The sequence below is a fragment of the Eleginops maclovinus genome, chromosome 12, assembly GCF_036324505.1.
Source record: "Eleginops maclovinus isolate JMC-PN-2008 ecotype Puerto Natales chromosome 12, JC_Emac_rtc_rv5, whole genome shotgun sequence".
NCBI classification, from domain to species: domain Eukaryota; kingdom Metazoa; phylum Chordata; class Actinopteri; order Perciformes; family Eleginopidae; genus Eleginops; species Eleginops maclovinus.
In genome coordinates this window covers 10,347,108-10,362,119 of record NC_086360.1, presented here as the reverse complement: position 1 = coordinate 10,362,119, position 15,012 = coordinate 10,347,108, and the positions used below count along the sequence as shown (strand labels likewise).

Sequence of the window (15,012 nt, the reverse complement as noted above, 5' to 3'; positions counted from 1 at the left end):
GTTAAGGATTTTTCCCGAGAATCTGCAGAGAGGAGAGGACCAAAATCCCTCCTGAGATGTGAGTAAACCTGGTGACCAACTACAAGAAACATCTGAGCTCTGTGCTGTCCAACAAGGCTTTCTCCACCAAGAACTAAGGCACGTTTTGCAAGGGGATCAAATACTTGTTTCCTCCAGTTAAATGCAAATTAATTTATGTCTTTTTTTTAATCTACATTTCTGAATTTTAGTTTTTATATTCTGTCTCTCACTGTGAAAATAAACATACCACTAAAATTACAGACTGTTCATGTCTTTTTAAGTGAGTAAACTAACTAAATTGGCATGGGATCAAACACTTATTTTCTCTACTGTATATAGAAAATATATACATTTATAAATATATACAATCAAACACAAAATAAAGATCAAAAGATCAAAAAAATAGCAGTCTGATAGATTTGAACAGATGAGTATATGACAAAGTTACAAATATATTCAAGTAGTGCAATCACTGTCCAGAGCAGCAAGTATAAAGAAAGTGAGCTGTAGGTGGGTGTGCAGTCCTGGGTCAGCAGGGTGAAGAGCAGGGGGCTGAGCACACATCCTTGGCGGGGCCCCTGTACTCAGCGTGATGGTGTCCGATGTGTTGTTGCCAACCGGTACAGTCTGGCTCTGAGGAAGTCCAGCAGCCAGTTGCAGAGAATGGGACTGAGGCCCAGGTTTGGTAGTTTACAAACTAGCTAGTGGGGGATGATGGCATTAAATGCTGAGCTAAAGTCTATGAACAGCATCCTAAGTGTTTGTTTCCTAGTGGGCGAGGGCTCGGTGGAGAGCAGAAGAGATTGCTTTCTCAGTGTGCAGCTTAGCTCGATATGCAAACTGATGGGAGGGTGGTGGTGTTCTGTACTTCAAAGAGTGCGAAGAAGCCATTGAGCTTGTTCAGCAGAGAGCTGTCACTTTCACAGGTCTGTGGTGGTGGTTTGTAGTCTGTGATGGTCCTAATACTCCGCCACAGTCTCTGTGTGACCCGGCTGTCACGGGAAATGTTGGCCCTGGCTGCTCTGAGACAAAGGTCAGAGGGAAAATTTAATGGTGGTTAAATTAAGTGAGTAATAAAATATCAAAGAAGTTTTTATTTTGTACCAGAAATCCACAAACTTGTAGATAAAACAGACTTCAGGTGCCCAGATTTAGTTACCTGCATGTTCTCATCTCTCCACAGCTAACAGACTAATAAAGCTGGTTGTGCTGTTCTGTTTCCAGAAGAAAAGTAAGGTAAGTAAAAACATACTTTCTGAAAAGACAATATTTTGTTGGTCTTTACTCTGACCACTAGAGGGCACACTCAACCCAATGTGTACTTGGAATGAGGATTTAGTTTCTCAGCACATCTTGCCCTTTTATGTAATTAAATAATATAGACGGAAATGCTACCCAGGACGTCAGGAAAACATTTTCATATTACCTAATAAGAAATGTTGAATTTTCCACTTGTGCTGTAGTTGTAATGAGGCTTTTTCTCTTTTTGTTGGTTAAGGCCCTCAATACGATGTGGGTCTACTAGACCCGTGAGCTTTAGAAACCAGTCACACCTGACATCAGTGTTTCCACTAGAACCTTGACTCCTTTAAAATTGTTGCTCCATCTTCAAGTCAAGCATTGAGGCCCTTTATAGAACATAATGAGGATAAACATTTATATAAAATAATATTTTCTTTAGAAGTGTTAGACAATTAGGTATACACATTTACACCCCATCATTAAGAGATTGTAGAAAATAGTTTTATGAAACTCTTTTTTACTTTTCAGAATGTGGATCAACACGTTTTTGCTTATCCCGACTGATGATCGAGCAACACCTGTATTAACCCACTTCAGCAAAGCACCTGTACATTTTAAGATTACAATACTGTACTTATATATTTAATCTGCTGCATTGAGCCCATTCAACTTGCTACCACTGATCCTCCTATAAAAAAAAGTAACACAAAAATGATATGGTTTTAATAAATACAATATAACTTTGGTTTATTGAAACAAAGAACAATTAATCAATACCAGATACGCATTTTGTTACAAAATAACTATACCTTTTTTTAAACGTAATTACTTGTTTCAGCATTGTGGGTATTATCAGTGCTAAGCAATACATTATAATCCAGGGCATAGTGATGAGATAACATGTTTTAGACTAAAGACAGCTACTGAACTACCAGGTGTTTTTTTCATCCATCTGTTCATTACCAGCTGCATCTTATTCGGTCATTTACTCAGCCTTCCTCTTCATCTTTCCCTTTCTGCCACAGCACCTCCGGAAGCAGAAACTGCAAGTCTTGATGAAGAGGAGTATGAGGAACAGATCAATGGCAAGGAGGAAGGCCACGACATCCAGGCTGTGATACTGGTACCAGGTGAGTTCATGGGCCTGGACCCTCAGGTGCTCCGCTCCTTTGTTCCTCATGGTGAACTCGATCCAGAACACAGCCTCATCCCGAGGACTCATTGGTCTGTCGTGGAAGATACTAGACAACCACACGGCCTTCTCCTTGTACCTGTGAGTGTGGACATAAAGGGCAACAACATCAATCAATTAGCTAAGTCAATAAGTCAATTCCTATTTCTATTTTAAAGTTACTTTGCTTCAACAAAATTAGGATATGGTTACATTTTCTTTATGTTTCATGTTTTTAAAACACATCCAACAGGAATTCCTAAATATGAGGGGGAAAAGGTGTTTTTTGTAATGTCTTTGTGACCTTGAAACCCTGGTGCTAATTAAACTGACATTCTGCATTAACCATGCCTCTTAAATGGCATGCCGTCAATATTTTTCTGCAACAGAAAAGTGAGCTCTTCAAAAACGGAATCTTATGTTAATACCTTTTTAGTAGACCATAACAGTTCACATTAAAGAGCTTACGATTTATCATTGATGACAGTGTTGACAGCATCTCTAAGGTCCTCGGTTTTCATGAAGTTTAGGTCTACAGAGAGTGCAGCTCCTTTAGCTTTCATATGGACCATGTTGTCTGGCTGGTCACCGAACATGGGGATGCCCACCATGGGAACACCGTGGTAGATGGCTTCATAAATCCCATTTGTGCCACCATGGGTGATGAAAGCTCTGGTCTTGGGGTGACCTGATAGGGTACCAAAGTTCATGAAACATACATTACTTTCTCCCAGCAGGACTGGCTCTAAAGCACATCTCTTCACTCTTGTATGATGTGACACACTTAATGCAAAATCGAACTGTGGATGTTGGTGAAACAGCCCAGGGCCTGTTGGCAGTGGCATCTCAAAGCTGCCGTTGAATTGACATCTAATGCCACTTATTCTATTTTTGCCAATTATTGTATCATCTCTCGTTCGTTTTTTAAGTTGATTTGTTTAACTTAAAAACTTAACTTCAAAAAGGTGCACTACAGTGATTAATAGATAATGTATATGAATATTGTGTTGGAAAATGCATCTGTTATTATGTACACCTACTCGCATAGTTCAGTATTTCACTGGATAGTTCATAATTGTGTATATTGTGAATGTGTAAGGGTAGAAATATTGTTCATCTCTGAATTGACATGCCACAGATCAAACCATACTGAAAAAAAATTACTGTGTTTTCTTTCCTTACTGTATATCTCTTAATGTCTTAATATCAAACTAAGATGATTTGGTTCATACACTATTTCATTTAAAAGTAAAAGCCATGACGATTATGGACAAAGGCTTTATTAAAGCTTTACTTACCCAGCAGGTCATTCTGAGGGATCCAGTTGTATATTCTGGTGTTGGCACCAAGAGTCGCTGGTTTTTCGCCACTGTATTTCCAAAGCACCTAAAACCAACAGTAAAAGCACTTATAGACCAACACTATGCTACTTCTGTGTCAGCATTGCAATACATTTGATAAAACATTTAAGGAAAAGTAGTTGTATTTTTAACACTTTATTACTTTAATTGTTAACTTGAGTTTTTTTTTTAATCCCCCAAAATCAAAACTTCTTAAACTTTAGCCAAAACAGTGGCGTTGCGAGGATGTATTTCTGGAGGCCAACTTGGAAGGTAGCATTGCAGTGTGTCCCTTGACAAAATGCCAGCAGCTGAAAGCCAGCAGCTGAAAGCTAACGCTATAAACAAACCAAATCGCAGTTGCATGGCTTTACACCTGTAATCTTAAGGTGGACTTCAGCATGATAACTTTAGTAGCCTCATTAACCCACTGATTGGCAACTGTGGTTTTAAAAACACATATAAGCTTTAGAAATTCAACAGTGAATATTTTGCTGACATCTTTTATGCAGTACAAAAAAACCTTAATAACTGCCAATCTGTTTAGCATCTGTGTACACATACATTATTTCAGGCTAAATAAAAACCCACTTGACTTTGAGAACAATAACCCAAAAGTCGCTTACAAATGATAAGGTGTTGGGACTTATTCCTGTTCCACTTTCAACCATAACATGTTTCCTTTTGCTGTAACTTTACTCCCATTTAATCCAAATCACATGTTGCTCCTGACCTCCTACCTTATCACAAGCTGATTACTTGTTGGAGTAATTAAAGCCAAGCATGTTATGAAATCAAATTAAGACTTGAAAGTTCTTCTGAAAAATTCTTTGTTTTTTACTGTACAGAGCATCACTCATCACAAGCAGGACCTATATACACACATAAATGTATGAATCAGGGTCTGCCTTGAGCAGTTTGGGGTTCAGTGCCTTCCTCAAGGGCCCCTGGGTAGTAGTGAAGCAGAGTTTGAACCGACAATGTTCTGATTCCCAAGTCAGGTCCAAACAGACTGAGCTCCTGCTGCACCAAAAATTGAAGTACATGTCTATCTAGGGGTCATTCAAGTCAGTTCCAGTACAATAGAGATTGTCCCCTGACCTTTTGTGGGATCTGAGCGAGGGCTGAGGCGACCATGTCTCCCTTCTCTGTAGTAATGTTCTTGATGAGGGATCCCAAGGTGAAGACAACAATTCCAGCATCTCCAGAGCTCTGCACAAACTCTTCCATATCCTGCAAAAAGAGAAACATCATCTTTATGCAAACCTTCCAGCTGCTTCTTTTCTCAGGTCAATTATCTTAATTGTTTAAGTCAGGAGTACTGTTGAGGTGTATTGAAATATGGATATGCTTGTGATACTGCAGATAACCCTACCTCTGGTAAAGGCTTAGCTGGTCTGCAGTGGATTCCACCAACAAATTTGAAGTTAGGGAGGAAAGGACGAGGGAAATCAAAATCCCAGTAGGTTCGCATCAACCAGATATCTGCTCTACCCATCGTGTCACAGGCACTGGTGGGTGTTCCTGTCATAATGCAAAATTAATGGGTGTTATTTATCACATTTTTTATACAGCTTATTATCTTTTTTTCCTTTGTGTTAATTACCAAAGTGTGAACAAACACGATTGGAGGTGAATATAGTCAAATCATCATTAGACTTCATGAGGTCCATTAAAAAAATGTGGTGTTTCAAAGTTGTTGCTCACCTTTGACTTTGGAGTAATATTTATCAAGTTCTTTCCAAAAAATGTGGTGCTGCACAGTGTCCTGCAAAGCGTAGTAAAGGAAGTTCCACACTCTCTCCGAGAAGTCCATCTTGTCCGTCAGTTTGCTCATAGCTCCAGGGACAAAGGAGGGAGGAGCAGGGAGCTGACCACAATATCTCTCCCAGTTGTGGGCTATAGAAAAGCGCAGAGAGAAGACCAGGGGGATGCCCAAAATCTCTGCTAGTAAGTCACTGCCGGGGTAAATGGGGTCAGCCAGAAGAAGGTCATATTTTCCCTCCTTCAACTTCTTCATGATGGCTTCTGATTTAAGGACACCATCCAAAATTTTCAAAGAATTCTGCATGTTTACCTTCATCAGATCTATGAATCTAATGTAAATCTGCAAGTAGCTCATATGATCCATCTCGTAGACGGCGAAGTGAAGGAACTCTTCAATTAACGCCTCAATGGTCTCCTTTGAGACAGAGACGTTAAAGGGTTCATAGCCAAAGCGAGAAGGTTCACTAGAGTTCATGAACATGGACGTGCTTGGGATCAGAACCTTCACCTGGTGTCCCCTGTCGACCAACGTCTCCAGCACCGGCTTCATGTTAATCCAGTGGCTGCCTTCAGTGTACCACACCAAAATGTTACCTCCGTTTGCGCTCCATGTCACAGAAAGTAGCAGCAGGATACAAATGGAGAGACGCTGTTCCAGCTTCATGTTGCCTGTATGTCAGGTAATTGAAGTCTGACCCTTTTCAAACGTGCTCCTAGAAAAGTAATCATTAACCAAACAAAGCTGAACTCTGGCTCTTATACTGTTTTTGTCCTGCATGGCACATTATACACTGCCTGGCCAAAGAAAAGGTCACACAATGTAATATTCGTTGGACCGCCTTTAGCTTTAATTACAGCACGCATTCGCTGTGGCATCGTTTCCACAAGCTTCTGCAATGTCACAACATTTATTTCTGTCTTGCATTAATTTTCAGACCACTGCGCAAAGTCTTCTCCAGCACATCCCAAAGATTCTCAATCTAGTTCAGGTCTGGACTCTGTGGTGGCCAGTCCATGTGTGAAAATGATGTCATGCTCCCTGAACCACTCTTTCACAATATGAGCCCGGTGGATCCTGGCATTGTCATCTTGGAACATGCCCGTGCCATCAGGGAAGAAAAAATCCATTGATGGAATAACCTGGTCCTTCAGTATATGCAGGTAGTCAGCTGACCTCATTCTTTGGGCACATAATGTTGCTGAACCTAGACCAGACAAACTGCAGCAACCCCAGATCCTAGCACTGCCCCCCATAGGCTTGTGACCTTTTTTTTGGCCGGGCAGTGTACAACACACCATACCGCAGGGCAGTGTACAGAGGTAACAGGTTATAGGGATTAAAAACAGTAGTAGTAGTAGTAGCAAGACATCTAAAAATTCAGTTTCTGGATGTCTATAGAATAAAACTTATGAAATTTAAGTTGTAACCTTTTATTAGTTGTTTCAACATTTTAAATAATTGGCCATTATTTATAATCCAGGCCATAGTGATGACATTTTATGTTTTGGACTAAAAAGAATGATCAACCAGGCAGATTTTTTCATTCATCCGTTCTTTATTCTTTACCAGCTATATTTCAATTCAGTCATTTACTCAGCTTTCCTCTTTGTCTTTCCCTTCCTGCCACAGCACCTCCGGAAGCAGAAACTGCAGGTCTTGATGAAGAGGAGTATGAGGAACAGAGCAATAGTGAGGAGGAATGCCAAGACATCCAGGCTGTGATACTGGTACCAGGTGAGTTCATGAGCCTGGACCCTCAGGTGCTCCGCTCCTTTGTTTCTCATGGTGAACTCGATCCAGAACACAGCCTCATCCCGAGGACTCATTGGTCTGTCGTGGAAGATACTAGACAGCCTCATGGCATTCTCCTTGTACCTGTGAGTGTGGACATACAGATCATTACTATTGGATGTTACTTTTCTTCGCCTTGCAAAGAATTAAAATAAAAATGATTTGATAGCCTCTACATGACCATTTTTTTTTGTCATGTAAAGGTTGTCAATCCTGCAATATTGGGTGCCCTGTGAATTACTTTGAGTTACCAGAGATCGCCCTCAGCCTGTCTTCTTACCCTTCAAAATGACATACGGCCTTCAGGATTTTCAGTTAACTCGACTTTTGGTGTCATCATTTTAAAACCTTATCCCAACAAGAATGCAAATATATGAGTGGAAAAAGGTCATCCCTGATTATGTAATGTCTTAATGACCTTTAAACACTGGTGTAAATTTAACTGATATCCTAGCACCAAAGATCCTTCAAGGTATGTTGTCAATCTTCATTCTCAACAGAAAGCCTTCTTCTTTCAATACTTTTATTAGATCAAAACATACCAAGATATGTAAACAAACTTACGATTTGTCATTGATGACAGTGTTGACTGCATCTCTAAGTTCCTCGGTCTTCATTAAGTTATGGTCTAATGAAAGTGCAGCTCCTTTAGCCTTCATGTGGACCATGTTGTCTGGCTGGTCACCAAACATGGGGATGCCCACCATGGGAACACCGTGATAGATGGCCTCATAAATCCCATTTGTGCCACCATGGGTGATGAAAGCTCTGGTCTTGGGGTGACCTGATATTTAACAAAAATGATTAAACATGTTTTACATTCTTCACTCAGGACTGGCTCTACAGTACATCACTACTCTTCTTCATGAATTGAATGCTATACTATACAAACTGAACATTATCAAAAGCTTGTAAATGAAAGCCTGCTAGATTTTTTTACAAAGAGATTTTGGAAACTATGCAGGAACGACAATCATGCACACAGGAGCGGCCCTCGTGGTTTGTGCTTTTAGTACAGCTTTTAGACACTCTGGTTGTTGGGCCAACCCAGGCATAAGCTGTGTACCAATTATGCTAAACTAACGGTTGAGTTGGAATGGCATTCAAAGAGCTAGTGAGAAGATATATTAAAAATGAATTTGGAGTTTAATAAGTACATTTTGTCGTATATATCAAGTTCAATGGTACAAAGAGAAATAGGAAAAGGGACACAGCTTAAATTGCGTGGACCTACATGTATACTGTAGGTAACTTTTCACTGGATAAATAAAAGTTAATAATTAAGCATTTAATAAATGTGTAAGGGTTGAAATATCCCTTTACCGAAATATTATTAAAAAAATATCTGTCCTACTTTATGTCTCTATAGGATTTTGTACTGTCAAACTAAATAATGACAAAAAATGTGGTGGATACCCTATTTAAATATGAAAGTCATGAATCTCTTTGTCAAAGGATTTTATTAAAGCTTTACTTACCCAGCAGGTCATTCTGAGGGATCCAGTCATATATTCTGGTGTTTGCACCCAGAGTTGCTGGTTTTTCTCCACTGTATTTCCAAAGCACCTAAAAACCATTTAAAGTAAAATAAGTTGTATTTTATCAAAACATTGTGGAACATTTAATTAGGAATGGCGCCTTTAGGGATCTAGTTAATGTGATGGGTACCATCCTTATTCTTTTTACTTTCCATCTCGACCTCTCCCAACATCTACCTAATGATACATTATTGTTAAGACTTCATTTTTTCTCCTTACCTTATGCCTTACACATCGGCAGGACCTATACACATGCATTTAACTATAGCTTTCGGTCCAACCACCCATTTTCCAGAATCCGGTCGCAAAAGTAGCAGTTCCAGCAGATGACCACCAAACTTCCCTTTCCCGGGAACATCAACCAAGCAGTACAAGTAGCTAGAAGTTATTCAAGGTAATACTAGTTTGCACAAAGAGATTGTCCTCTAACCTTTTGAGGAATCTGAGCAAGAGCTGAGGCGACCATGGTTCCCTTCTCTGTAGTCATGTTCTTGATGAAGGATCCCAAAGTGAAGACCACAATGCCAGCATCTCCAGAGCTCTGCACAAACTCTTCCATATCCTGCAAAAAGAGAAACATCATCGTTATGCAAAGCATTTTTTTTCTTTCTCTTGTGTTCTTTATTGTTTAAAAGAGTGCCCCATCCTCCCCAGCACCACAAGTGAAAAAGAATGAGGCATGTCAGGAACAAAGAAGTGGATCAGATGAAATAAAACAATACACAGCGTTTACGTTTTCTAGTTTTCTTCAAATAATGTAAAATTAGAAGAAACTGCAGTGTGTGTGTGTGTGTGTGTGTGTATATATATATATATATATATATATATATATATATATACACATATATATATAAATATGCCTGTAATATAGGAGATAGCCGTACCTCTGGTAAAGGTTTAGCTGGTCTGCAGTGGATTCCACCAACAAATTTGAAGTTAGGGAGGAAAGGACGAGGGAAATCAAAATCCCAGTAGGTTCGCATCAACCAGATATCTGCTCTACCCATCGTGTCACAGGCACTGGTGGGTGTTCCTGTCACAATGCAAAAGTAATGAATACAATTTATAAATGACAATTTATGAAGCTAATTTTAACACAAGTGTTGAATACTTTGATTGCATATAAAAGCACTGCATTTGATCAAATCATCATTAAACATCATAAGGCCAATAATAAAATCTGCTGGTACAAAGTTATTCCTCACCTTTGACTTCAGAGTAGTATTTATCAAGTTGTTTCCAAAAAACGTTACTCATCACAAAGTCTTGCCAAGCGTAGAAGAGGAAGTTCCACACCCTCTCCGAGAAGTCCATCTTGTCCGTCAGTTTGCTCATAGCTCCAGGGACAAAGGAGGGAGGAGCAGGGAGCTGACCACAATGTCTTTCACAGATATTGGCAATGGTAAAGCGCAGAGAGAAGACCAGGGGGATGCCCAAAATCTCTGCTAGTAAGTCACTGCCGGGGTAAATGGGGTCAGCCAGAAGAAGGTCATATTTTCCCTCCTTCAACTTCTTCATGATGGTTTCTGATTTAAGGACACCATCCAAAATTTTCAAAGAATTCTGCATGTTTACCTTCATCAGATCTATGAATCTAATGTAAATCTGCAAGTAGCTCATATGATCCATCTCGTAGACGGCGAAGTGAAGGAACTCTTCAATTAACGCCTCAATGGTCTCCTTTGAGACAGAGACGTTAAAGGGTTCATAGCCAAAGCGAGAAGGTTCACTAGAGTTCATGAACATGGACGTGCTTGGGATCAAAACTTTCACCTGGTGTCCCCTGTCGACCAACGTCTCCAGCACCGGCTTCATGTTAATCCAGTGGCTGCCTTCAGTGTACCACACCAAAATGTTACCTCCGTTTGCGCTCCATGTCACAGAAAGTAGCAGCAGGATACAAACTGAGAGATGCTGCTCCGGCTCCATGTTGCCTGTATGTAAGGTAATTGAAGTCTGACCCTTTTCAAACGTGCTCCTAGAAAAGTAATCATTAACCAAACAAAGCTGAACTCTGGCAAGTAAATAAAAACATAATGTAGTTGTTACTGCATAATTAGATAGACTGAATAAAATAACGGACGGATAAGGAAGTGAATTTCAACACTGAAGTAATTTGAGCTGTGTGTGTGTGTGTGTGTGTGTGTGTGTGTGTGTGTGTGTGTGTGTGTGTGTGTGTGTGTGTGTGTGTGTGTGTGTGTGTGTGTGTGTGTGTGTGTGTGTGTGTGTGTGTGTGTGTGTGTGTGTGTGTGTGTGTGTGTGTGTGTGTGTGTGTGTGTGTGTGTGTGTGTGTGTGTGTGTGTGCTTGTATATTCTTGTGCAAGAATTTCCCTGTATTGTAAGAGTGGGAGTGTTTTTTTTTGTGGGAGGGGAAAATGTTTAAAGGCACATTTCATAAGCAGCACCTTCACTGTTTTTTATTTCAACAGTTTTGATTGATTTTCACTTATATCAAAACAGAACAGGGCACATGAAAATGCAGATGTATAACTATTCAAACAATTGAAGTACACTTATTAGCCAGTCAGACTGGCACAGGGGAGTGTGTTTAAATAATCCAGGAAAGGCTGCCATAGTTTGTAGTATTTGTTAACACATCCCTGGCTGCAATACCTCAGCTCCTCCAACTGTGCCCTCACATCCCTCACCCAACAGGCGTGAGATAGTGGAGTCCGGTCTTTCCATTTGAGAAGGATTAGACGGCGGGCAAGAAGGGTTGCAAACCCAAGTCTGTTTGAGTGGCAATTAGAGAGGGAAACCTCCTTAGGGGCTAGTCCAAACAAAGCTATTATGGGATTTGGTGGTATGCTCTGGCCAAACATCAATGAAAAAGTTTCAAATATAGAGGACCAAAATGGGGCAATGGACTGACAGGAGATAAACATGTGCAATAGGGTAGCCGAGGCTGGCACCATGACACCTCTGGCATGTTGGATCAACATTAGGGTACAGCCTGGCAAGCCTGATCCTGCACAGATGTAATCGATGTAACAATTTAAATTGAAGTACTCCATGTCTCACACATTGATGATGATTTATGTATGCTCCGTCACAGACCACCAGGTCTCATCGGTTATTTCTATTCCCATTTCTCCTTCCTACCTAAGGTAATCAAGGGAGTGGGTATAGATTTCTTGAATAATATTATATAGCTTTGAGATATAGCCTGCCTGACAAGGTTTAAGGCCAAGGCAGTCCTCCATCCATCCACTAGGTGAGGTGACCGGGAAGGAGGCAAATGGTTTCTTGTAAAATCGCGAATTTGTAAATATCTAAAATACTGATTCCTTGGGATGTGATATTCTTTAACTAAATGTTCAAAGGATGTGAATACCCCTTTGTTGAACTGATCAGTAACACTCTTAGGTTCCTTCTGGGACCACAGGTGGAAAGCAGAGTCTATTAGAGCTGGTTTGAAAACCAGATTAACCTCATCATCAGTTCAAATTTTGTCTTTTGTCCTATATCTTGGTGCATGACCTAACACCTCATGGTCATAACTCTTCTAACAGACCACTCAAGAGAATGCAGGTTGGCGTTCTGATCATCTAAATGATTGAAGATTTCCATTCTGCAGCTAGAAAACCCAGTGTCAATTTTGATGATGTGTTTTCTGCTCATTTGAAAAAAGGTCAGCATGCTAACATTTTAAAATCATCCTGTTAACAGGGTCGTAGTAACAATGTTAATATGGTGCAGTAGCATTTTGTTCTAGTTATTGCTGTGCATAAGTACAGCCTCACACAATCATCAGCATGATGTGTTTTAGAAATGTATTTAGCTGTGGGAAGAGGCAGCTGATTTCAGCTCAGGGGTCAGTGTTAATATTGGGGAGGCGGGGGTGGTCGACCATGCCTTTAGGAATCAGTGGCATTGAGTCCATGCTGTTCTTGGGAAATGTCACCAGCAACTGTTTGGGTGTCTAAATCTAAACTCTGGTTACCCAGGCCCCCTCATTAACATTGTAGATTCCTTTTGACGCTGGATTCAGGAGCGTCTGGAAAAACAATAAGCATTTGAATATTGAATTCAATGCCCTGTTGAGGGAGTCACTGCCATTCAGAGTGTTTAAGTGAATCGCCCTCAGACTTCCCCTGGTGGCATAGAGGATGTGTGAGAGAAACTAATGATCGGTATAACAGCTTGTTCAGGGAATCTTTGAGTCTATATGTTGAATTCCAGAGAAAATTAAATACAAGGGTAAAGTGCTACGCTTTCCTCTCTACATTCCTGCTGCTTCCTATCCTTCCTTCCTCGCTCTGTCTTTCCACCACAGGGTAAGGGTTACAGCGCATTGCTTTTTGAAGTAGATATTTGCATAATCAGATTAGGATGCGTGATTGTCAGTGGGCTCCCCCATCAGAGGGTGCTCCAGAGGAGAGAGGGTGCTGTCCAGCCCAACAATGGAGGACTCCCCTCCTCTCTCACCCTCCAACCCGCCTGCACCTGCATCCCACCCAGCCACCCGGGTTGCTGGTCGGCCGTGGCGGTAGTGCACGCTTGGTCTTGCAGCCATGGAGGGGGAGAGATAGAGTGGGAGGAAAAAGGGAAGAAGGAGGGGGTTTGAGTGCATGACGGGAGTGGGAGGGCAGGGGTTGAGCTGAGATATTTAAACATGCAGAGTGTGAATTGGCTTTAAGGGGATAAAGAGCTCAGGGCCTATCGGTTGGCACCAAACTCCAGAAATTCTTTTTCATGGGCGCCTCAGCCGAGAGAGCGAGGGGCTGCCTGCACTGATCTGGTCCATTGTGATAACAGATTCAGACAGTGTGCTAGACGCTGATAAGGAAATGTGCTCTCAATAGACGATTACCCACATACTTGGGAGAGAATAGTCAATCAGGCAAATATACTTGGTAGAGGGAAAGAGACGCGTACAGATTTGTTATTATTTTCAATGCAGGGTTTTATAATCCTGCAAAAGTTGAGGTCAGAGTAATTCTCATATTGTGATCGAGTGATTTCTGTAAATAAGAAGTATCAGCAAAATGCATTACAATGCCTGACAGCATGGATGTTTGGAAAAGCTGTCACATGCTTTCCCGTTTCTAAACATGACTGAATAATTAAACCTAGGTCTAAAATACAGCAAAACCTTCAACATACAAAGGATTCAGGTTTTAATAATATTGTATTTCATATTGCCTGGTAGTTCAGTAATTAATAACCAGACTAGTTTTATTTCAGTTCACCATGAAATTGCTCAATTTACTGTGAAATTGCAGAGGTAAATACCTCCCAAATTGATGCTGGGGGAGAGGCAGACTGCTGCTGTACAGTTGTTTTCACACTCCCAATATGATTTATTTAGTGTGTTTGCAGCATTACAAAGAGTCACCTGTCAGTTCCCACAGGCTTCCAGTCAGTGTATCCAGCTGCCCTCTGCTCCGTTTACACACCATTAGCCAGAGTTTAACAGCAGCAGTGAAAGGGCTCAAAACCAACTCGGTGTTTACTCTTCAGCTCAGTTAGTTGCACCCTTTTGGCTTAAAATGTGACACATTTGCCACAGGGACAATAGACGATTAGGCATGTAGATGTCTGACCTCAGGTTTAGATAATAAACAAGAAGACGGGTGCAAACAAAACTGCTGATATTCGAACGAAAGCTAAAACCCATGACATTACAGCGCGTTCATCATGTTCTGGAATAACAGAAAATTAATCAACAACTATGTTGACAATAACATGCCAAATTTTGGCTGCTGGCGGCTTTACCCATGTGTGCTGTTCTCCTTTTTTTAAATAACATATTGAACACCCTTTTGTTTTGGACTGTTGATTTCGACAAAACAAGTCATTTGAAACCTTAACTTTTGCCAATTATTATGTTTTTTTCTCACTATTTTCTGACATTCTACAGACTTAACAATTAAACAATTAATTGAATTAAACAAATAAACTTTGGCTTATTTTTTGCTTTTATTTCTTTTGATTTATCAAAATACACAGTTACATTTTGTAAATTGATGCATTGGATTTGTGACCCTTTGTGGACTCGTTCATTTCTGCACATAACAGAAATGAACGAGTGGCTTCTGTCATCTGTCTTTTTAAAAAACAATTACGGCCTTTACACTCAAAGTTCTGCCTTCAGTGCTTCTTAAACGTTTTCCTTAAGCAAATTACATCTGCACGTTG

At 40.5% G+C, this 15,012-nt stretch overlaps 1 protein-coding gene across 2 annotated transcripts; it reads right to left on the bottom strand.

The window, feature by feature from the left end:
- Window positions 1–1,980: 1,980 nt before the first annotated feature.
- Window positions 1,981–11,011, bottom strand: LOC134873406 (UDP-glucuronosyltransferase 2A1-like). 2 transcript variants are annotated; one of them, XM_063896975.1, is made up of 7 exons: window positions 10,077–11,011; window positions 5,482–6,108; window positions 5,150–5,298; window positions 4,876–5,007; window positions 3,733–3,820; window positions 2,903–3,122; window positions 1,981–2,534 (listed from the first exon to the last, which is right to left on the bottom strand). In XM_063896975.1, exons 1-7 carry the CDS (start codon window positions 10,798–10,800, stop codon window positions 2,249–2,251), a joined length of 2,226 nt encoding a protein of 741 aa, XP_063753045.1. In that variant the 5' UTR covers window positions 10,801–11,011; the 3' UTR covers window positions 1,981–2,248. The 2 variants fall into 2 exon arrangements, with proteins under 2 accessions (XP_063753045.1, XP_063753044.1); XM_063896974.1 differs by lacking the exons at window positions 1,981–2,534; window positions 2,903–3,122; window positions 3,733–3,820; ... (1 more) ...; window positions 5,150–5,298; window positions 5,482–6,108 and adding exons at window positions 7,078–7,417; window positions 7,898–8,117; window positions 8,812–8,899; window positions 9,302–9,433; window positions 9,756–9,904.
- Between the last annotated feature and the right edge of the window lie 4,001 nt (window positions 11,012–15,012).